The following is a 25,342-nucleotide window of genomic DNA, read 5'->3' on the forward strand; positions in this document are numbered from 1 at the left end:
GAGCGTCGGAACGCAGGTGTCAAGGAGAAAGCTTTGTCGTCCACGAGCAGGAGGGCTGATGTGAAGGCAGTGGGTCACTTTTGTCAGACCCCCGAGCTGGGAAGAAAGAGTGGGTTATTACCCTGTGGACCCAACAGGGTGTCTCACTGAAGTTAATTGTGTGAGGGGGGTGGGGGGAATGAACTTCAGATTGGCTGATTTTCCTTTTATCATATACTTGTTGGACATGTTTGGCACAATTGGGGACCAAGTAAGGGGGCGGTGGAGCAAGGGGGTAGGGGCACAGATGGAAGGTTGGGGACACACGTTAGAACTGAGAACATGAATAAACATATGGAGGATGAAGTGAACTGGCTTTCTCAGTGACTGAGAAGGGAGTGGGAAAATGGAAATGAGGAAGGCTGGCATGGAGCTTGTTGTGACGGATTTGAATTCGAGACATTGGTGTGAACTCATGGCCTTCATATGTGTAGCTGTAGACACAGAGGAAAATATAAGTGTGGATGCGGATGTGTGTGTGTGTGTGTGTACGTATTTCCTACCTCTGTCTTTTGAGAGGTGTAAAACAATAACCCCAGTAGCCATGAACCCACCTCATACCCAATTCTAGGTTTCTAGATATCACGTTCCATACCATTCTCCCTTAAAGGAACTGTGCTTCTTGGGGAGTCTTTGACTCCAAGGTTCTGATGGGAAAAGCACACATGATGAACCATTTCGTATAAAATAGAAATGTATGGATCCATACTGATGTAAATAGATACATGCGTGAACGGAATGAGTGAAAGAGAAAACTTTCCCTTGCAGAATCCAAACTAATACATCTAGAAGGAGATGGAATTAGAGAATCACCATATGGCAACCATTAGGACAGTAAATGATTCACATTGGAACATCAGTGAATGCTAAAACTAGTGTGTGAGATTTTGGTGAGGAACAGAGAGCCACAGTCTCAGTGCGTCTCCCCACCTAGCCCTCATTCACTGCAGAGGAGGAAAGGAGTAACTCAAGAGTCGAGAAGCCTGGCAGACACCACCTTCCTCAGGCAGTCATGTTAAGATCTCCAGTATCAGGACACCTGCGCATTGGTGAACTGATAAACCTGCTCTCAAAACAAACAAACATATAAACAAAAAAATCTTGATTTGGCTTAGAATTGCAATTGCTGTGGTGCGTAAATACCCCCACCAGGGCTGATTTCAAACAACCAGCATGATGTCACTAAAAGCTGAGTTTGAGAGGAAGTGCCCTGAATTAGCCTCTGGAAGCCTCCCAAGGCAGCTACCTCACACCCCTGAGAGCCGGCAAATATGGTGACCTCTGAAGAATACAGCATCACATTTTGATATTCTTTCCAAAAATGCATCACCATCTGAATCTAGTCAGAGAACATCAGACATTCTCTTTGGAGGTTACGTTGCTAAAGAAAAATCATTTTATTAAATGCCTTCACCTTTTTTGGAGGACTGGTTTTGAAGTTTGGCTGCACTGAGACTTACGGCAGTGAAAACATCTGATTTATTACTGCACAGGCAGCCCGGCATGTTTTGATTTTTTTTTTTTTAAACTACTCACTCCCAATCTTTTGTAATGCCATTTTCTAAACTTATGTTCGAGTGTAGTCTCAGCTTAAATGAATATTGATATAATACTAAAATTGTGAGAACCCCCTATGTAAACAACAACAAATCCTTTCAGGCATGCATTTGATTAACTTATAAAATGTTAAAGAAAAATCTTTCACATGAGTAATTTTTATTAACTTTTATCATGGTATAATTTGTAAAAATAATTTTTTTGAATCATAATTTTCTAAAATCAAAATTGATTTTGAAAAATATTTTACACACAAAAAGTGGCTTGTGTCTTTCAAAAGTATCAAGTTCATGAAAGGGAAAGAAAGACTAAGAAACTATTCCAGACCAAAAAAAAAAACTGAAGGGAAGTAATCATGGATGGAGTACTTTTGCTGGAAAACCCATTATTGGCAGATTGTCGAAATTCCAGTGATTTCTGTAGAATACATGGTACTGTTGCATCTGTGTTCGTTTTTTTTTGTTTCTTTTAGAACTGCTCTGTTTGAAGAAATGCACAATGAGTTTTTACAAGAAGTGAGTCGTCATGTCTACAATTTGCTCACAGAGGGTTTAGAATAAAATAATTTTACACACATATGTATTGTGGAAACATAGATATTATTATGTAATATATGGCCAGATAGTGGGTATATGGGTGTTTTCTGTACTATATTTGCAGCTTTAAGCTAAAAATTATTTAAAATATTTTAAAAGGAGTCTTTTTTTTAACTTTATATGGAAGAAATGACACATCAGCCATGAAATCTGAATATGTTTTAAAATGTTTCAAATATGTTTTACACTTTTTTGTTCCTATGATACTTTCAAAATATTTACAAAGGAGAATCTGAACCCATTTTAAAAGTTAGTTGTTGACTGAAAACAAACAAGAATGGGTAGTTGTTAGAGGTACATATTTCTGGAAAAATGACTGACTGACTTCTTGAATAAATTCAATTTTTTGATTTTCCTTTTCTGTCTGGATAGCCATGTGTATGTAGGACTCACATTGTAAGCCATTTAAAATCATTTTGGGAAGTAGACAGCTTATAAATTTTAGGTGGATAAGACAGAGCAAAATTCATACCAATTTGTAGCTGACAATTGGGATTGAGGGAAAGTAAATATCCATGTGCTGGGAGTGGAGTCTGCAGAGCTGTAATGCGATTTCTCAGCTTTCTGTGTGTGTGGTTCTGTCTAGGTCACAGTGAGACAATGTGATCAAAAGTATTCTGCCTGTGGCAACACTTTTTAAAAAATCTCTCAGTTGCATTTTGAACGGTGGGAATAAGCTTCTTCTGAAAGTCCCTTCTGAGCAGAGCCCTAAGCGGGAGCCCCCTGCAGGGGCGCGCAGGGCAGGACTCTGTGGCTGCAGCAGGTGCCGGCCGCCTAGCATCCTCCCAGCACCCCCAGCACGCCTCATATGCCACCTGGGGCATTGAGATCCAGCATCTTCTGTAGGAAAACAAATGACTATATATCATCACAGAAGTACAAACAGGACTGTCGTTCATGAATTTACTTGCTGCAATCAATAAGAACATTTGGAGGGGACGTGATAATCCACAAAGCACTTTCACACACACAGCACATGTATGACTCACATATAAGGGATGTGCTATCATCTGTATTTTACAGAATTAGAACATATTCAAATGTTTTCAGTGACAGAACTGTTTTGTGTCAGAGTCAGGAGTGGAAGCAGTTTTTCTGATTCCACTGTAACACAGGGAAGATAAACAAACAGTCAAAAGTGTGTGTTGAGTACCTGTGTGTGGAAATGACTTGACTGGGGGCTGGAGGCTATTAAATACACTGATTACCTGAAGTTACAGGTAAAACCAGGCAGAAAGTAGTACAGGTGCTATAATTAAAACTTACCTGGTTAGATAACATTGTTCTTTCTGCAGACATTATCCAAGTATACAGAAATAATTACATGAGTGAGAGGACAGCAAACGTCATACAATTTGAAAAAAAATGGGTTAAAACTGGAGTTTTGGGTGGATGTCTCCTTCTTGTCTTGAGGTCATCCCACTTTGCAACATTCCCCTATCTGCACTCCACTAGCTATTAATTAGTTTCAAGGAATAATCTCTCTTTATATGTGTCTGCTGACCTGCAGGAATAGGCTTATGTTTCCCCCTCCATGGCTGCAATTAAAAAAGTCTATGTATGTATGTATGTATGTATGTATGTATCTATCTATCTTCATGCATCAAACCAAGGTCAGATAACAAAGGGGTTAAGTCTGAAGACATTTTCTTTTTCCTTTTTTTTTTTTTTTGCCGTACACGGGCCTCTCACTGCTGCGGCCTCTCCTGTTGCGGAGCACAGGCTCCGGACGCGCAGGCTCAGCGGCCATGGCTCACGGGCCCAGCCGCTCCGCGGCATGTGGGATCCTCCCGGACCGGGGCACGAACCCGTGTCCCCTGCATCGGCGGGCGGACTCTCAACCACTGCGCCACCAGGGAAGCCCTGAAGACATTTTCTAAATGTTTATCATTCAGCAAACACTTAGTGTGAGAAGAGTGGAGATTTTTGAATGAGTAGGAATAAGAAAGGCAAAATGGATAGAGGGGAGGGGAAGAGCATCCCAGACTACGATTATGGGAACACCTTGAACAGGAAAATGAGTTGTGAAATAGAGTAGTGAGAAGCAGCTAGAAATGCAGGTAGTAGTTAGATCAGGCAGGGTCTTTAGGTCAAATCAGGGAGGCTGAAATTTTATCCTAAGATGACCAGGAATCTAGGAGAACTGTAACGTGACATAATCATGTGTCCATCTTAAAAAGAGCTTTCAGACTCCTGAGTGGAGAATGAATTGGATTGAGGCGACAGTAGATTCAGGAAACAAGTTAGGAGTGTGGTACTATCCCCTCATCCTGGTTAATAGCACTGGTGGCTTGTGCTGAGATGATGGTGGTCAAGATGGAGGGATGGAGTGAGTGAAACCAAGAAGGATGGAGGAGGCTGGCTCGTTAGGGCCTGACAGCTGCCTGTAGGGCAGCACAGGTCACGGAGAGGGAGGGGGCCTCTGATGGGAGGACTTCAGCGGGTGTTAACAGTGTGGATGGATGTGGAGACACAGGAGGTCACCCAGGCTCTGCAGGGATGAATATGAGTTGAGTTGTGTTCACATCATCTTCCAAGAGCCTTTGACAACCAAGTGATGGGACGGATGGCTGGAGTCCTTACCTGGAGTCATTGGTTTAATTACAGCTGTCGGAGGATCTTAGAATCATTTAAGCAGAGAGTGAAGGGTGACAAAGGATATTATCCTTGCAACATTCTTCATCTGTCTTGGATAATTATCAGTTTATTTCCTTGTTTTGTTATTTAAAGTTATATTTCTTTCTTTATACGTTAGCATCATCTTCATCTAGTAATTTGCCTGCACCATGATGAGTTTTACGTGATGGGTATTTCCTTCACATATAGGAAGTGTGTACTTATTCAGAGAATGATTTGAATACAGTAGAATATCAAGCATGTACCCTTTTGGTAAAAAGGGATTTAAGCTAGCTTATTGTTTTCCCATATTACATTACATTCCACCCACATGTTTTACACTTCTGGCTGATGAACACACGCTTTTCCTCGGCACCTTGGGTACCCTGGCTTTTTTGTCACCCTGGTCCTCAGCATCACTAAATCTCCTGATTTGTCAGCTGCTATCACGTAGGTTAGAACATTTTAATTAAATGAGGCATTATGTAAAATAAACCTGTATTTTCCTTTCCATGTGTGTTTCATTGAAATCATTTGCAGATCTCAAAAAGAACATTCTTCAGTACGAGTCACACAGGGATAGAGAAGAGAATATATAGTCAAAAGCAACCTCTTCTGGATAATATATTGCATCAGATCTACAGTCTAACTGCTTCCCCAACCTCCATACGACTTGCGTGTTGAGACTTTGTCCCCTCTTTGTTTGTGACAAGTGAAAAAAAAAAAAAGCAAATGGTTATGTTGAGAAAAGAAAACAATGTGAAGAGTCAAATGAATGGTGAAGCATAAAAATTTGTGTGTTTTCACTGATATGATAAAGAGATGTCGCATCTGCCTGAGGAGGGCAGAGAAAATGTGGAATTTCTTACTGGGCCTGGAAGAAGAGAGTGGCTAAAAGGATAACCATCAAAGCCAATACTTGGGTTAAATATGTGACGATCAGACAAGTTAAAGGGATCTGTAAACCTAAACAAATATCCTCAGTGACTTTTTTTGAAGTATAGTTGACTTACAATATTGTGCTAGTTTCAGGTGTGCAGCAAAGTGATTCTGTTAAATATGTATATATTTTCAGATGATTTTTCATTATAATCTGAAAATTATAAGTTATTACAAGTTAATGAATATACTCCCTGTGCTCTACAGTAAATCCTTGTGTTTATCTATTTTATATACAGCGGTGTGCATCTACTAATCCCAAACTCTTGATTTATCCCTCCCTCCCTCCCTCCCTCCCTCTCCCCTTAGGTAACCATGAGTTTGTTTTCTATGCCTGTGAGTCTATTTCTGTTTTGTAAATAGATTCATGTGTATTATATTTTAGATTTCACATATAAGTGATATCCTATAACATTTGTCTTTCTCTAACATATATCACTTAGTATGATATTCTTACTGATTTTAAAATGCGAAGAGTGAACGCATCACTGATGTTAAAGCTCAACCTGCATCACTTCTCACAGGTACCACCGTGCCAGCACTGCTCAACAGCACATCCAATCAGCTCTACCTGCATTTCCAGTCGGATATCAGCGTGGCAGCTGCTGGCTTCCACCTGGAATACAAAAGTAAGTTCACCTGTTTCTGCATCTGGCTTTCACTGGGATATTGAGTAATTTTCTTAAAGGGAAAATAGATCCCTGCCCTTATTACACAGTGAAATTTTATTCTAAAACTATGTTTGGAAGTTCCACGAACTTGGGTGTTACAAAACTGATCTCTATGAACTATGTTATTATTATGTTATATAATTTTATAACAATTATAATATTTATAATATAGAAATTTATAATATAATTTGTATTATAATTTATAATATATAATATATTTATAATATATATGTAATTATAATATATTCTTATATTGAACTATATTTTTATTATATTATATATTATAATTATATTATGAAAGACAATAGGGAAATGAAGAATTTAGCATCTGGAATAATTAGATAAAACATTGACTATGCTTTCAGGTTTTTTGTGTTAAAAAAAGTACAAAATAACCATTTGTAATATTACTAGTTTTCTTGTGAGTGATAGCAAATATTCATGTAAGTTTAAAACATTGACTATGCTTTCAGGTTGTTTGTGTTAAAAAAAAAAGGTAGAAAATAACCATTCGCAATATTACTAGTTTTCTTGTGAGTGATAGCAAATATTCATGTAAGTTTCCAAAAATGTAGAAAGTCATAATTTCCAGATAGATTATGGTCATAAGCCCTTTCTATTTCTAGTCTTAGAGGCTGGTAGAATCAGACTAGCAAAGAGCAGCCACTTTAGTGCCTGCCTTTGTGTATTATTCATTTTAATTGGAAGAAGGTAATGCAAAGTAGATGCTAACCTTTTAAAAATGGATGTGAGACTGAGTTAATAGTCTGATAAATGGGATGACAAAGGTCAAATTCACAAATCTTCTTTGGCGTTTGCTTATGCAGGTAAACCTTGTAAAAGTGAAATAAGAATTTCCAATGAGAGTAAAGTTTATTTTAGGACATGTTTTCAAGCACTAAAAATGCTTAATGTTGATATTCATCTCCTTTAATAAGCAGTTGCAAATAAGCAAATACATGGATAAGCTTTAATAAGTGATCCTTTGAATTGAAATAAGCAGTTTGCTGGGATGTAAATGCATGCATGTTTTGGAAAGGCCAGGTTTCCAGCTGATGATAAATATTCTGAACCAGACACAAACCACAGGGCTGTTTCGCATTCCAGTTAAATTTCCCTGCTTATTACAGGCATTTGTATGCAAGTTTATTCCAATTTATTTGAATAGGACTACTTTAGTGACAGCGTAAAATGATACTATGGATGCTATTTATGTAGGATATGTCTGGAAAAATCTGCTACTTTGATACATTTTGTGAACATCTGTAGATACGAAACTATAAACCTTATTTATGATAGTGTTAATAAATTCACTAATATTTTTAGCAGTGTTGGAGTTGATGAATGTGCTTATTTCTTCCTCTTAAAGTTATCTTGTGGCTTCTGGCTCTTCACTCACTCCTAATAGAAAGAGGTGCTAGTGAAATAATTAGTCTACAATTACTGTGTACGATTATCTGTGTACTCACACAGACTTCAGCTCCAACAGTATAGTAACTACCTACATTTCACTTTATTCTCAGCTGATAAAATTCATTAAAAGAGAGACGAACATATTTCTTACAGAAATTAATCTTGTTCAAGAATCTTAAGACCTGTTTCATTACTTAATGTATTTATTTTTTACTTGGCCACACGGAATGCTACGTTTTCATTCGTGATTTTCTTTTCTGAGTGGTTGTTTTCGGACGCTGACAGCATTCTGAGGGTCATGGCATTACCTTCCATGTACTTAGAGGCAGTCATTTCTCTGTTCTAATTCTTTGTGTCCGTTTAAAATTTGGATTATGAAAAGTGTTGGTAGAATTAATCTTATTAAGGTGAACACTAAACAGCAGGAGGACTGTTGAAGTTTTCAAAAGATTATCTAATATTCTTAATCTATTAACATATTTTTGCATCAAGCTTAAAATGTGTATTGCCAGTCCACATGTCTCTAAATTCAGACTTTTTGCTACAATATATATCCAGGTAATAATAGTAAAAACAACAACAAGCACACATTTATGCCTGGTCCTGCCCTAAATGTGTTACGGGTGCTTACTCATTTGTCCTCAAAAAACACCATTTTTGAGGTATGCTCAGTTTTTAAAGGAGAAGGAACAGAACCTAGCATGTGTTCAGCCTGCCCAGGTCAGAGTCAGACTGCTAACGACTTACAGAATGAACACAGGTAGACATAGATGTGTTTCATCACAAATGCAGTTTACTGAGCACCTGTCCAAATATCCCAACTGTCCAATCAGAAAGAGCACACAGGCTGCCCTTCTTTACAGGTGGTGACACCACCTGTCACTAGTAGCTGAATGGCATGTGGAAGATAAAGAAGCTTGGGAGTCAGTATTGGAGATCCAGTTCTAGATCCAGCTCTGGCCCTAAAACCTGAGCTGTATGGCAAGTCCACGCCTGCTTCCATCTGAGGAGTCTGAGTTTTTGCATATGGAGGTGAAGGCTAGGCCTTGTTAATTGTAGCGGCCCATAATTCCAAACGAACACTGATAGGAGCTTCTCAAACAAAAAACAAACACTTTATCTGAAGGGATGAGTTGTAAAATATTAATGTTAGCGAAAGTGATTCCCAGGAGGTCCGGTGTAGTATGTGTGATCTAGATTCTCTGTGATCTTATACGATCCAGCTAAAAGGTCAAAAGATCAGCATCTTTGAATGCTTCATACAAGCCTGTAGCCATCTAGCCAGCTTTTATATTATTGGACTTGACTGGAAATTTGAGTTAGGCGGCAAAAGGATACAAGCCTCACTCTCACTCTGAGCTCCGATCTGAAGAAAAAGAACCAAACGAAAACTTTAGATTTCTGGGAACTTTAAATTATAGATATGGGAACAATGATGATGTTGGTTTATATTGGAAAATACAAAATCTGACCTTGAGGTATATAGCGTAGAACCTGCTCCTGGGGAACAATATGGCAGTAACTGTTCTTGGATTCAACACGAAACAATATATACAGTCTTGCCTCAGTATCCGTGGGGCATTGGCTCCAGGAGCCACCCCCCCGCCCCGTCTCCCCTCAGGGGTACCAGAATCCACAGGTTCTCTGGTCCCTTAAATGAAATGCTGTCTCATTTACACCTAACCTATGCACATTCTCTAATATACTTTAAATCATCTTTGGATTACTTATAATAACTAATATGATGAAAACGCTACATAAATAGTTGTAAATAGAAAGGAAATACTATGTAAATTGTTGCCAACCTGCATCAAATTCAAGTTTTGCTTTTTGGGACTTTTTGGAATGTGTTTTTTCAAAAATTTTTGAACCATGCTTGGTTGAATCAACAGATTCAGAACCCATGGATACAGAGGCCAATTGTATATGTAAATATTTATAAACAAGTTTATTTCGGTGGAATTTGGTGGGAGGAGGACAAATAAGATTTAACACATGAGCCCTGTTGGAGTGTTTGTACTGATCCTATTTGTATCTTGTTGATTTTTTCCCTCTTTTCCTGGCAGCTTTTGGTTTAACTGAGTCTTTTTATTGCTCCAATTTATCTCCACTATGGACTTAGTAGATAAACTCTTAAAAATGTTAATGGTCTCCCTAGACAAGTTTAAAGTATGCATCTTACCTTCAAATAATATTATGTCACTTAATGGGTAGTGAAACTTACAAGCATATACTTCTAATTTCCTCTTTCCATCCTTTATGTTATTATTGTCTTACATATTATTTTTACATGTTATAAAGCCCACAAAACATTTTTACTGTTTTTGCTTTAGATATTGATCTTTCAGAGTGGATAAAAATGAGAAAACTAAATATTTTATATTTACCTGTTTTTAGCATCTTTGGAGCTCTTTATTTCTTTGGGTGAATCCAAGTTTCTGTCTAAAATTTTTCTGTCTGAAGAACTCCTTTTGACTCTTCTAGTGCAGGTCTGCAGACAAAGAATTCTCCCAGCTTTTGTTTTTCTGAAAGTCATCATTTTACCTTCATTTTTTAAAGATATTTTGTCTGGGTGTAGAAATCTGGGTTGAAAGTTCTTTTCAGTATGTTAAAAATGCCACTTCATTGTCTTCTTATTTCATAGTTTGTGATGAAAAGTAAGCTGTATTTCTTATGGCTATGCATTTGTCCCTGTTCTCTGGCTTCCTTTAAGAATTTTTCTTTATTTTCATCAGGTAGACTATAGTATGTCTAGGTGGATTTGTGTGTGTGTGTGTGTGCACGCACGCGCATGCGCTTGATATTCATCCTATTCAGGGTAAACTTATATTTTTGGATCTAAGGTTTGATGTCTTTTATTATTTATGAAAAATTGTTGACCATTATCATTACAAATATTTCTTTTCCCCAATTCTCTTTTCCTGTTTCTTTTGGGACTCTAATTACATGTCTGTTAGGCCTGTTGCTATTGTATCACAGTTCTTGTTCCTCAATTCTGTTTTGTTCACACTTTCTCTTTGTGTTCCAGTTTATGTAGTTGCTATTAACCTTTGATTCTCTGAATCTTTCCTCAGCTGTGTTAAGTCTGCTAATGAGTCTATTGAAATAATACTTCGTCTCTGATATTGTGTTTTGCGCCTTGAATTTCCACTTCTTTCTTTGTTTTTGTTTTTGTTTTTGTTTTCTTTTTGCGGTATGCGGGCCTCTCACTGTTGTGGCCTCTCCCGTTGCGAAGCACAGGCTCTGGACGTGCAGGCTCAGCGGCCATGGCTCACGGGCTCAGCCGCTCCGCGGCATGTGGGATCTTCCCGGACCAGGGCACGAACCCGTGTCCCCTGCATCGGCAGGCAGACTCTCAACCACTGTGCCACCAGGGAAGCCCTCCACTTCTGTCTTATAATTATTGTCTCTTGTTGGTAATTACTCCATCTCTTCATGCATGCTATCTTTTCCACTAGATCTTTTAACATATTTTTTATATTTAATATCCCTGTCTTATATTTCCACTATATGAGTATGCAGAGTCTGGTTACTTACTTCATCTCTAGGCAAAGGGTTGTTATTTCTTGAATATTTTATTAAAGGTGGACACCACGAGTAGAACCGTAGAGATTGTGGTTAATATTTGTGCCTGGGAATGGGCACCACTTTTGTTAGCCTGTTGAGTCAGGAGTTACACTGGATTTGAGTTCCATTGTCGCTATGGTTACTTTCAGAGCATCAAATTCCTCAGTGGTGAGCTGGCACTGCCAAGTGCCTAATTGGGGGCTTTTTCTCAGCATCGTTACTCCACTCTGAGCTGTCAGTCCTCCCTAAACACCTTTTCAAAAGAGGTGGCATGTCCCCCAGTAGTAGACACTGTTGCTTGTCGCTCGGTGTTAAGCTTACACTGGAGTCAGAGTTGCTCTGTGATTCTCTTCCAGCCTAAGTCAAACCTTGAGAGTCTGCACAGAGTGGGGTGGGGTGTTCTCAGCATTCTTGCCCCCCTCCCAAGGTCATCAGGGTCTACCTGTGGTTGGCCTTTGAGGAGCGTTTGCTGAGTGTTCCCTAGGGCTAGAAGACCATGGTCTTGGTGCTGATGTAGCGTCTTAAGCTCATACTGGTTTTCCTGCCACACCCCACATGTAGACTTTCTTTTTCCGTACACCTTTCTCCAAGCTGCAGTGCCCCTTTCCCTGTGCCCTGGAGGGAACAGGTTTTGCTGCTCCTCTCCCAGTGGCTTAACACTTTAGTTTCCTAAAAGTGAAAGGGTTTGGGAAGTGCGTCGGATGTCATGCCCCTCTCCACAGAAACATTGATATTTGGTGGTGGTAAGGGAGAGGCTTACTCCGGCCTCCTACCATGCCCCCAGTATCTCTCTTAATTAGTCAATGGAGGCATGTGGAAGGAAGGACAGACTCCCTACTGTCTGGGGCCCTGAGCTACTGGAGACCCATGCTCAGGTACTGGCCATTTGCTAAAACGTTAGCTGATGTGTCATTGCCTGTGTGTGAGTTGGTCCTTTCTCTCCTGTGATCTGTCACAGTGACAGTTTGTGTGTCCTCCCTCTCCTTGAAGGCACCAATCCTTTGGAACTGATGTCACCTGGGTACCTGAAACCTCAGCTCCCTGATGAGTTCAAGAAAGGTTATGATTTTATAGTTCAGATTTTTCTCATTGTTAAAGTGGGAGTGAGGTTGTATTTTACAGATTTCTATATCCCAAGTAGAAGTGGAAGTCTTTTTATGGGTTTTAAAATTGCTCTAGTTCAAGGCTAGATGAATACTAAAATTATTTATTTAGGTTAACCATAGAGAAACTTTTCTTGAATGTCCAGTTTTTAAACAAAATTATCTATCCAACTATCTATAACTATCATCTATCTATCTAGTACACGTAACTTTAAAGTAGTGACATAGGTTTCTTCATAACTGTGAACAAATTCAGAGATATTTACAGATAAATTATATAGAATTAAATGTAATATATATTTACATTACAAATACATTATTAGCAGAATAAACCCATCTAGTTGAGACAATCTCTTCCTTTAGAGGTTGCTTGAAATAGAAACTACTCATCTCGATTTTTACACATAGCAGTGCTTGTTTAATAGTCACACTTTACATTACTAAAACCTTCTTTATTAAATTAGACTGGTATTGTGCCTGAGCTTACACATAGTTCTGTCTTGCTATGTTGGAAGATACTTAATTTCTGGGTCTTCAGGGAACCATATAAGACCTCATCGAATGGCATCTATCCCAGATTAATGTCATAAACCCAATGAGTGTGTTTGACCTCAAATGGAAGGCTTCTGCAATTATTCAAGCCTATTTATGCTGATATATGGCACTGAGTCCAAACAGCACCAACATAATTCTATATATGAAAGTTTTTTTTATTTTACTGTCTTTCTTGAGACCTTTTTCCTCTCACACTCACTACTGGGAAACCCATTGGAGTTAACAAAATATTTCTAGAGTCTATGAGATATGACATTTGACCCCTGGAAGGCAAGTGAAATAGAGAAGCTACTGTGCAATGTGAATTTTAGATGTCCTACAAAGCAGAAAGTTAGCTTTCTACTCTAAACAGTAGCTCAGCAGAGGACATGGTCTGATGTGGAAGCCATTCTCCCATGTCTAATACTCTGGCCCTTTGATACAGAACATTATACAGATGGGTCAGAGCCTGGAACATGTAAGCTATGGCCATGACAGCCTCATGTAAGAGAGAGAAAGAGACAATATATTTTTTTTTTTTATAAAGAGACAATAATATTGCAGTAACACATTTACAATATATTTATTCTGAAAAAGAGAGGAGTTTGAATTAGTGATTTGTAGTTATTATGAAAAAACAAAAATTTCAGAGAAAAGTAAATATAGTAACTCTTTCATTGTTTGAAATGAATGCTTATCCTTTACAAGGTAGAGTCAAATGGAGATTTTTTTCACATTTTAGCATGCTCGCAAGTTCGGTGTATTAATTGTCGTTAGTTAAAATGATTATTATAAAATAAATATAAAGTATTTTACTATTGTCAGACTTAAATTTTTTCTCAAATATTATTTGACCTAGAGCTGACTGTAATATAGTAGTAGTATTTCAAGTACAACAAGTTCAAAACTTATTATACATGATTAAGTCCTTCTGATATGTATTTAATTTGTAGTTATGTATATAATGAAAAATAATATTATATAGCATGAATTTTATAAGATCTCACTCAAACGATAAATACTCAGGTGAATAAAAAATAGATTAAAAAAAAAGATAACCTGTCCGTTCTTCAAGTATTTGGTGCAACTTAAAAATAAGTATACAACAAAAAGAAATATTAAAATAAAGAAAATTTTAAAAGGCAACTAAAGAGAAAGATATAAGTATACTAGCCCCCTATATTAAAATAATTGGTATTGTTAGGCACTAAATTTAGCTTTAAATTTCTGGCAATAAAAGCGAAAAAAGGAAATAGAACTTATTTAATTATCTTTAAAAAAAAAGAAAATGCAATAATTAAAAGAGATAAGTTCCTTGCTTGTCTGTATTCTAAAAAGTACTTATAATTTAAAATTGAAGTTGTATTCAAAAAAGATTTTCTAGAAAATTCAGAAGTGAAACTTATATGACAATCATGTGTCTGTTTTTGATATAATGGTAAGAACATAGTATAGTGAACTGCCTTAATTCCTGCAGGGGTCTGAGCTGATGGTCAACAGAATATTATCACTATAAAGCTATGTTTATTATGGATGTGCTTTTAAAATACTTGCATTCTGTTTGTTTTCAGTGATCAAATAAGTACTACATTTCATTTCCTTTGTGGACTCATTTCAAAACAGACACTCAGAAGGAAGTATGTAATGAGGATTAAAATTCTGGAAAATGCCTTAAGTTTTTGAAACGAAAAGTACTACACATTTTTAGTGAGATGTTATCATAGTTGAATACTGACAGCTTGAAATAGCCTTCTACAATTACAGTAATCCTTATAAATGCATGCAAATTATTAATGCATGTTTTAATGACACTTTAATACTATATTAATAATACTAATAAGGTTTCTCAACTTGAATGGCGGGCATGAGTAAAAATCACAGGAAGTGAAAGGTTGGATAAGATAACACCTCATATACCCCTGGGTGCATTTATGGAGATTTCATCTTGTGCACCCACAGAAGACAGCGCTGTACCTCCACCAGAGTGGGCATCCTGTAAACCGTGTCCATTCAGGGGTGTAATAAAGTTATCTTCATGTATTTAACTCTATATCAATCATTTGTTGATCTGTCAAATTTATCTAAGTGCTTTTATTTCAAAGAATCTCCCGAGACCCTTTCAACTCCTACCTCCTATTAAAATTGCTTTCATTAACATCAATTGATAATTCATGTCTTCCTCATTTCATACCAAGTTCTAATTGCACCAAGGACCATGGAAGAGTTTAAAGTCTTGTATATCTTGACTTCTACCTAACATCATAGAATGTTCCAGAGACCCTTCTCGTAATGTGAAGTCTCTCTTACAAGACTGTTCTGGGCATTCAGTAGTAACAGAACTTTGTTTGGTGGGTAACAAGAGAATCCCAGATTTATTTGGGGTTGAATGTAATACACACAAAAAACTGGTAACTGATTAAAACTTTTCTCCTAACAGTGATGTTTTGGCATTTTAACAAGTATTAAATTTAAGTGAAAGGTGCAGTATAAACTACTTAATCCCTGGGTTCTTTAGTTGACTCTCTTCTAAAATAAAGGGATTGGAGTACAGTTTTCCTGTTGTCCTTTGATAGTCTTTGGAATTTCAGGCATTAATGGATTTGGGACGGGGAAGGGTGGAGTGTACAGAACTGATGCTTAATCCTAAACTCTTCGGACCATCACCTACTGTCCCTGCCACTGATTTAAGAGGTGGGTCCCAACATTAACTCTGTTTATCAGCTAGTCTCTGGTTGCTGCTTGAGAGGATCGTCAATCATTAAAGAAATTCTGCTGCTACTCACGCTGCCCATTACTCAGAGTTGCCCACGTGAAAAGGAGTTTGGTTTCAAATTATCAGTTGTCAATTGGTGCATCCACCCTTGTAACTCATTTGAGACTCATCTCCTCTTGGTGATGATTGCCCCCTCATCCCTGTCCCCTGAAACTAAATTGTGGATGTCGCTGCATTCATCCCCATTTATTGGAGCATCTGTTATATGCCTACTCTAGCCTCTAGCCTCCATAGACAGAGTCATGATGAGACAACCATACATGGTCTCTGCTTATGCAGAATTTATATTCTAGTGGTGGGGGCATAATATATAAGGAAACACCATGATGGTTATAGATTGTTTTAAGCACCTTGAAGCAAATAAGCAGTATTCTGAGGTACAAAGTAACTATGGTGCTCTGTTTTTCATTGACAATATTTATTGAAGGAAGGATGAAACAATGGACATTATTCAACCACAAAAATACTTAAGGGAAATGCATTGTAGTCAAAGGAAACTATCAAGGGGTACCCCAGGTAGAAAGGCACCTATTGTACTCATGAAGCCGAAAAAAAAAAAAAATGTCTAGACTAGAGGGAGCCTTGTGGACAGTCAGAAGAGAGGCAGGAAGCAAAATTGAAAGAGTGAGCCAGAGAGAGAATGTTCCCCACCTTGTAGCCCAGGATTTTATCCTGAGAACAGTTGGAAGACATTGAACAGTTTCCATCAGGGAAGTAACATCATCTGATTTATCCTTCAACCAGATCAATTAGGTTGTTGAGTAGAGACCCACTTGGACAGTGACAAGAGAGGGGGTATCCTCATCGGATAAACAGATGTTGCAGTTGTCAACAGGCTCAGAGGAAGCTCAGTTCTGTGGCTCAGAGGATGTGAGATGCACATGGTAGGTAGAACTGACAGGTCTGCTGATGGATGCAGAGTGTGGACAAGGACGAAGTAAGAAGGCCCATGGGTTTGGGCGTCCTTACTAATGATAGGTCTGTTCAGAATTGTTATTTCTTCATGATACTTGGTAGGTTGTATATTTCTTAGGATTTATCCATTTCTTCTAGGTTATCCATTTCATTGGTGTATAAGTGTTCATAGTTTTTTAAAATGCCTTTAATTTCTAAATTTAATTATTTGAGTCTTTTAAAACTTTTTTCTCAGTCTATCTAAGGATTTGTTGATTTTGTTGATATTTTTTAAAAAATACTTTTGGTCTTGTTGATGTTTTCCGTTGTTTCATATTCTCTATTTTATTGACTTCTCCTCTAATCTTTATTATTTTCTTTCTTATGCTAACTTTTGGTTTAGTTTGTTCTTTTTCTAGTTCCTTGAGGTATAAAGTTAAGTTGTTTATTTGAGATCATTTTTCTTCTATAATGTAAGCATTAACAGCTATAAACTTCCCTTTTAGTACTGCTTTTACTGCATCCTGTAAGTTTTTATATGTTGTGTTTTTGTTTTCATGTCTCCAGATATTTGCTAAATTCTCTTGTGATTTGTTCCTTGACCTATTGGTTGAGTTTAAGATTGAGTTCTTTAATTTCCATCTATTTGTGGATTTTCTTTTTGTCCCTCTGCTATTGATTTCTTGTTTCATTCTAAAGTGATTGATGAAAATACTTTGTGTGAGTTCAGTTTTTTAAAATTTGTTTAGATGTGTTTCGTGGCCTAACATGTGGCCTATCTTGGAGAATGTTCCATGTACACCAGAGAAGAATATGTGTTCTGCTTTTTTGGGTGGAGTATTCTGTATATATCTCTTAGGTCTAAATGGGCTTTAGTGTTGTTCAAGTCTTCTGTCCCTTATCTTCTATCTGGCTGTTCTATCCGTAACTGAAAGTGGGATATTGAAGGTTCATACTGTTCTTGTGTTTGTGTCTATTTCTCCCTTCAGGTCTGTCAGTGTTTGCTTCACTTATTTGGCAGTTCCAGTGTCAGGTGCATATATATTTATTATTGTTATATCTCCTTGGTGAATTGACCCTTTTATTATTATATATATAATGTCCTTCTTTGTCTCTTGTGACAGTTTTTGTTTTAAAATCTATTCTAAGTATGGCCATCCCTGATGTCTTTAGGTTCCTTTTTGCATGAAATATCTTTTTCAATCCTTTCACTTTTAGACTGTGTGTGTACTTAGATCTAAAATGAGTAAATGGTATAGCAAATGCCTGGAACTCTTTTTTAATCCATTCTGCCATTCTGTGTCTTTGTTTTCTGTATGTCTTTTAGCATTTTTGTCTCTATTTTCCTCTTACTCCATTTTTTTTTTTGTCTCATTGATTTTTTTGTAGTGACATAACTTGTCTTTGTATTAAACAGATGTTTTCATTGTGGTTACAACTGCAATTACATAAAACATCTTAAAGTTATAACAATCTGTTTTAAACTAATAATAACTTCAATCACATTTAAAAATTCTACTGCCCCCCAAATTCATGGGATTGCTTCTCTTGACACTGGACACACAATCCCTATGCTTTAATGAGACCTTATGATCTATTAAATTGAAGGAATAGAATAGCATTTTTTATGTGGACTGAACCAGCCAACAGTTGACAGGTAAGTGAAAATATTTTTAGCTCCACATATACACTAAACTTCTTAGACAATGAATAAAAAAGTAGTTTCTTTTCTTTGGATACTTTTTCTTAATTAAGGGGGCTTTCTTTACAGCTACTCTTTGATGTCAAGAAGATGTGTGGACATTGAACAATGTTGTATAGAAGTCTGAGTGTACAGGATGACACATGTAGGTTTAGGTCTATGTGATCATGACATTTGACATTTACTTCATCTATTGTCATCCTCCCATCAGGTCTCCCTATGTGAAGTTGTGATTTCTTTCTTCACCTGTTTTCCAGCACATTGTCTGACCTTTAATACAATTTTTGGATTATGGGTTTACAGAGATTGTGAACAACACTTCTGTCTTAGGGTGTGCTTATGCAAAGCAATGGTTCTTTAATTGGTTACAATGAACAATATACTCGACAAATTTTTTCATTTCAAGATGAAGGAGTAGCCAATATATTCCCTATAGTGTCTGTGATGACCTGTCATGTACCTAATGCTCATGTTTCTACATATCTATCCTTTGACCTCTTTGCAGCTGCCAAATAATCCAACTCTGTTGGTCTCTCCATTTGATCTGCTTTCCTCTTTCTTTGATTATTATATTCATTATTGTTTTAAGCTGTCCAGCTAGAACAACGTATTTGTTTTGAATTGTGAAGTTTGAAAACCATACACAATGCCAGTTGAAATGAGGACAATGATAAGTTGAAAAACAAAATGTTCAAACTTATTTTAACTATATTTACAAAGGTCCTGCTTATCCTGCTCTAAATATTGGACAAAAAAATGCATGTTTATCATGTGTTTCAAAATCATAAAGTATCATTATCTTTTTAGAATTCTAAATTGTAGTTAGAAATTTTATGGCACAAGTATTTTAAATGTATTTTTTTAGGGTCAAATAAAAAATAAATGATATACAGTAGGAGTTCATGCCAATCTGTGATGGGTAAAAAAAGGTGAAATGGAAATATAGTTGCAGTTTATTTTCTAAAGTTATAAAGGAGAGGGAGATAAATTAGATTTTTATCAATAAAAAAAGTTAAAGGTGTAAGTGAAGGTATTTTTCCATAGTCAGCAATTTTATCATCTATGAAAAACCCCAAATGGCTTAAAATTCTGTACTAGGAATAAAAATATCATCACTTAATGCATATGGTGTTTTATAGTTTTTAGTGTATAGACATTTAAGGAAAATCAATTTCAGCTTATAAAAAACATTATGCTACACCTCACACCTGCTCATCCCAGACAGAATCCATGTGTTTCATGTCTTGAAATTATCCTGTTTATATACAGTGGTGTCCATCCAGTGTAATTTCTATAGCATCATGTTCTCAAATGAACAATCTCACTGATGATGAGAAATAAAGACTCTTCTCTCTGTTTCATCTTCTCAGGTTCCAGGGTAAAGTGAGGCAAACTGGTGATTCTCAAACTTTAATGCATAAGAATCACCAGGGGGACTTCCCTGGTGGCGCAGCAGCTAAGACCCTGCGCTCCCAACGTAGGGGGCCGGAGTTTGATCCCTGGCCAGGGAACTAGATCCCACATGCGTGCTGCAACTAAGAGTTCACTTGCCCCAACTAAGGAGCCCACATGCAGCAACTAAGACCTGGCACAACCAAATAGATAAATAAATATTTTAAAAAATAAATAAATAAGAATCACCAGGGATGGTGTTAACAGGCAGATTCTGGTCCAATAGTTCTGGGATACCCAAAGTGTGCATCTCTTACAGGCTCCCACACTTACCATACTTTGAAAAGCAGGGCAGTGGAGGAAACTGACTGTTACCTCACCCAGGTGGGCAGGTGGGTCTGCACACCTGCACCTGGGAACCTCGGCCTGCCCATCTCACTTTGCTCTGCCTTGACCTTAATGTCAGACACCAGAGTCTACATTAAGGTTCTTGTGAGGATTAGAGCAACGTGATGCAGCCAGGAGAGTGACTGGCAAGCAGTACTGTCTTCGTCCCTTGCTCCAAGGGACTGCCTGTCCCTTGATTTCTCCAAGTGCTGCCTGTCTAGACCCCAAGGCTGCCTCGTGAGTTGGCACCGCGTGGAGTGACACCAGCTCCTGCTCTCAGAGGCATCCCATGCATGCTGTTGCCCATCTGGAAATTCTTAATAATTTCATCTCTGACCTCGAAGTCTGATGGGGACAGTGAAGCATGCATACGAGCAGAGGAGATGTGCCAGCTGCAGTGGGTGCCCACAGGTGTGGACCCAGTCCTGAGGGCAGGGCAGGCAGCATGCGTCCTCATTGTGCACTGGGACCCACAATTGTGTGGCTGCATAGACCAGCCTTCATGTCCTGGAAGAACAATCTTCCCCTCCCCCAGCCCCGCCCCATTACTCAGAGTCCCAGTCAGTTAGTTAATCTGATTAGTTCCTTCATGTTAATGAAAAGAACAAGAACCAAAGTCTCAGTCCAAGAGCACGTGAAGGATTTTAAGCTGGTCTGCTCTGAAGAAGTCCTTCTCTCCCATTTCTCACCCTGGATAACTTATTAGTGCTTAGTAACTTGGGATGTGAGAAAAAGATGTATAGAATCATGGAAGATTATTAGCAATCACCAAATCTTTAGCACAATTTCAAATACATTTTTGATTCTATAAAATACCACAGCTACATATTTTGATTATTCATATGGTAAGGGTTTATACAAATAAGTATCAGTGTTAAATGGTCCTTGGCATTCATTGATCTGATATTCTAAGCTGAATTCCAATATTATATGATGCATTTTTAAAAATTTTGTTAGTGTCTTAACTATAGGCAATTCCATCTAGGAAAGTGCCTGATTACAGCTTTAGGGTCTGTAAATACTGGTCCTTTTTACCTAAAGAACAAACTGTTCATGAGAATTTTTTTGTTGTTGTCTTTAAATGAGAAAGAGAGAGAGAGAGAGAGAGATTGAATATAAAATATTTGTTCTCATATTATGTTTTTCCAGAAGGATAGGATTCCTGGATTCACACTTAAAATTTTTCAAAAAGACTGCTAAGTATGCTAGAAAAACAAAAAGCAAGAGAGCCATATCATGGGGATTTGCATATAATAGGAAACAGTTTCCTTAAAGACCTTTTAAAATATGTATGCATTGGAATTGGAGTGTTTTACACTAAATGTGGAAGTAACAAATTTTATTCTTTAAAGAAATTTCATTACACAGTGGAAATGAAATTAATTAATATTTAAGATTTAGCTCAAACTGATTGAAAGTTAATGTCTTCTTGGTAGACAAACAAGAGAGAGAGTTTTTGTTCATTTCTATAGGAGGAGGGCAATAGGAAAATGCTATTTTGCTGTTCGAATGGTAAGAATATTGTTCATTTTACACAGCTTGTAAGTGTTTTTCTTTACGTTTCCCCAGCTGTAGGTCTTGCTGCTTGCCAAGAGCCAGCCCTTCCCAGCAACAGCATCAAAACAGGAGACCGATACATGGTGAACGATGTGCTGTCCTTTCAGTGCGAGCCTGGGTACACGCTGCAGGTATTTTATTTTTTTATTTGAGCTTTTGGTAGTAGAGGGGCTCAGCATGCTAATCCTCAGCCAGCTCACTTAAGACAACGCCCTAGATTTGCACCCAGAGACCTAATCTCGTTTCTCTCATTCAGTTTGTGAATCAAAGTAGTCATATTAAACCATGCATACAGGTAAATTTAATGATGATGCGGAAATATCTTCTAAATGATAAAGCATCCTTTTTTTTTTTTTTTTTTTTTTTTTTTTTTTTTTTTTTTTTCCTTGCGTTATGCGGGCCTCTCACTGTTGTGGCCTCTCCCATTTGCGGAGCACAGGCTCCGGACGCGCAGGCTCAGTGGCCATGGCTCACGGGCCCAGCCGCTCCGCGGCATGTGGGATCTTCCCGAAACGGGGCACGAACCCGCGTCTCCTGCATCGGCAGGCGGACTCTCAAGCACTGCGCCACCAGGGAAGCCCGATAAAGCATCCTTTTAAGGTTGAGCATATTATTTTCATAATACTTTTATTTCAAAATGTATACTCTCCCAATAACTAGATAAAATTCTAAGGGACAAAGCATTGACACAGTCTCCTCAACAATCCTCTCCTGGCAACCCGATTATTGGGTTGGCTCTGAGTCCCATGCTTGTCCTGCATTGCAGACTGTTCTTATGATTTAGTTCAGTAAATCTTCAAGTGCCTACTTGTGTGCCAGGTAAATATGGTGCTCAAATAATAGGGTTAAATGCTTTTCAAGAAATGTTAAGCAGAAGTTTTTGTAGTCTTTTTTTTTTTTTATTAAATTTATGTAAAGTTTTAATAAACGTTTTACAAGCCAATGTATAGCAACATGAGTCATGTTTCTGTTATTTGTTTTCTGGGTTAGCCACAAATAAGCATACTCCCAGAACAGTTTATCTGTGTCCTCTAGCATAATCCACATATAATTCTCCCTACCAACAATGAATACTGAAATCTAAACATGTATATTCCAAAGTCCAACAGACATATTTAAGGCTACTTAGGTTTCTACACTTCAGTTAATTCAGGTAATAGAGTACTTTTTGCTGTATGTTTATTACAACACTGAAGCTGAAGGTGTTTCAAGAACATTATTTTTAGTTGTATTCTGTAAGTGACTTAAATAAAACCTGGAGTACTCATCAGAAAGAAGTTTTGCAGATACAGCAGTGAAGTGACAGCATTGCGTATAGTCCCATTTCTGTGCGCTGGGGTAAATATCTTGCAGAACTGAGACCAGTTAGAGCAGCAGCAGCAAACGCTGGAAGCTGATGGCCTGCCCGCCAGGTGCTTCACATGCAGAGCCTGTGTTACTCTCAGTCAACCTCATGGTGTGGCACTGGGGGCACATCTCCCTAATGGGGAACGGGAGTGAGCCAGTGCCTGAGAGGAGGGAGTGGGCAGACGAGCTGGCACATCTGGAGGGACCACCTGCAGAAATCAGCCTGGGTCTTAAGTTTGAGAAAATATCAGTAAAACACCTAACACACTTCAGCAAACGAAAGCCAGTATAGCTATTATTATAAACAAACATCGGCATATAAAGCCACCTTCATCAAAACAACCTACAGCCTGCGTTCATAGATCTTGGTGGGTATCACAGTAATGGCTTTGACTCTGCAAAAACATGGGCAGAGACTTGGAAAGTAGAACAGGAGTTACTGAAGAAGCTTTGCCAAACCTTCATCCATGGAAACAAGCTTTTAACCAAGCACGTCAAGGCCGTTTTAACTGATTCTTTAAGAACAGAAACTTCCTGTTTCACGTGTTACAGCAGAAAGAATTATAAGTCACATCCCAGGGGTTTCATTTAGAGGAATACCTTACTCTATACTGACAAGCCATTTTTATGCTTTTTGGGCTTTTTTTTACTTCTTTATAAATTGACTTAAACCATGTAAACATCATGTTGTCTCTCTCCTCTCCCAAATCCCCACACGTTAACACTTTCTCTCACTCACGTGTGTTCATCTTTCTACACGTTTATGACAGCACTTTGCATTTACTGTCAGCATCCTTTCATAAGGAAGACTTCTATAGCCCTCAGAGAAGAAACTAGAAAGGGTTATTTACTAAAGACATTTCTTACAATGAATTGTTTAACATGCTGCTTAGGGATAAAAGCCTGCAGACACACATCTGTAGAGTCCAGTCAGGCCACTTAGCTCTTGTTTTCGAATGCAAACTAAGATTTTTTTTTCTTTATAACAGTTTCAAGCATTTGAATTTACAAGCTGTGACTGTCTCTCATTCACATGAGTTAAAAAGGATTCTGGACTTTTTAAAAAGTTGCTAACAACTGGGAATTTTGGTAACGCATTAGTATATTTGGAATGGCAGCATGCATAAATTACATATTATTCATGAAAAGAATTGTTCCTTTTATGGTTTACGTACAAATGTCTATAAGTGCATCTGCCTAGTGAGATTCAGGCATAAAGTGGCAGAGACAGGACACATCAAATGTCAGTCCCGGATATCTGAATGATTAATGATTTCCTTCTCTCTAGATTTGTTTTACTTTTCTTTTAAAAGATGAAAAACGAAAATTCCCATTTGAAACTAGTAAATAAATACACAGATTCCTGTCTTGTTTTGGATACATTATAAAAATTTCAGCTGGAATCACTAATATGAAATGTCTTTGCTGAAATCAATAGCAGAATGTGACCTAGATTGGTAATAAATGACCATTTTATTGGTAGTCTTCCATAAATATCTTTAAAGGCTTTTGTGCTTTATGTTTGTCCAAAATTCAGAAAGAAATGTATTAAAGATAATGTAATAGATCAGAGAATGAGGAGATACAGAGCATGAAATTTGGCAGGAAAAGCATTATCCTGCATGTCTTCTTTAAGAATAAGTGTAGTCTTCCTTTACTGTAACAACTTTCAAGAATATTAGGAAGTAGGAGAAAACGAGTTCTGTGGCACATGAATTGAGTATGAAACCTTCCTAAGCTTGGGGAATTGGTTTGTCATTGATAACTGCCGTAGTGCAAATTCTTGTTTGATGCATTCCCAATATGGCTGGGATTATTTAACATGAATTAAAGATTTGTTTTTCAACTGCTTCTATGCCAGTTCTGTTTGGCAAATGGAAATTCACAAGATAAGTATTCATGGCACATAAAACCACCAAGTCACAATAAGGAAAAAAGTAAAATTGAATAGTCTGCACACAGAGGTGCCTGTTCACTACCTTCTCTTTCATCTTAAAAGAGATTTTAGCACGAAACACTGAGAATTTAACCTGCTGCTGTTTAATTTTTAAAAGAGTAATAATAGGACAGATTTTTTGAAGGTTGAAAGTTGAAAACTTTATATATTTAGAGGATAAAGAGACCTTGAATGACGAGGATTAATTTCATCGCAGACACGTTAATTTGACAGCTGTGAGGCTGTCTGATAATAAAATGAATATTAAGTCTCCCTTATTTCTGCAATAAAGGAAGAACTGACCCAGTTCTTTGCTGAA

General features: G+C 37.6%; 1 protein-coding gene across 1 annotated transcript in view; it reads left to right on the top strand.

The window, feature by feature from the left end:
• Nucleotides 1-25,342, top strand: part of LOC103084768 (CUB and sushi domain-containing protein 1-like) — a 338,785-nt gene that overhangs the window by 150,644 nt on the left and 162,799 nt on the right. Inside the window, 2 exon segments of the mRNA XM_082931482.1 lie at nucleotides 6,272-6,376; nucleotides 21,753-21,871. Coding sequence (XP_082787608.1) covers nucleotides 6,272-6,376; nucleotides 21,753-21,871 — 224 coding nt within the window.

The sequence above is a fragment of the Lipotes vexillifer genome, unplaced genomic scaffold, assembly GCF_000442215.2.
Source record: "Lipotes vexillifer unplaced genomic scaffold, Lipotes_vexillifer_v1.1 scaffold1980, whole genome shotgun sequence".
Lineage (NCBI taxonomy): Eukaryota > Metazoa > Chordata > Mammalia > Artiodactyla > Lipotidae > Lipotes > Lipotes vexillifer.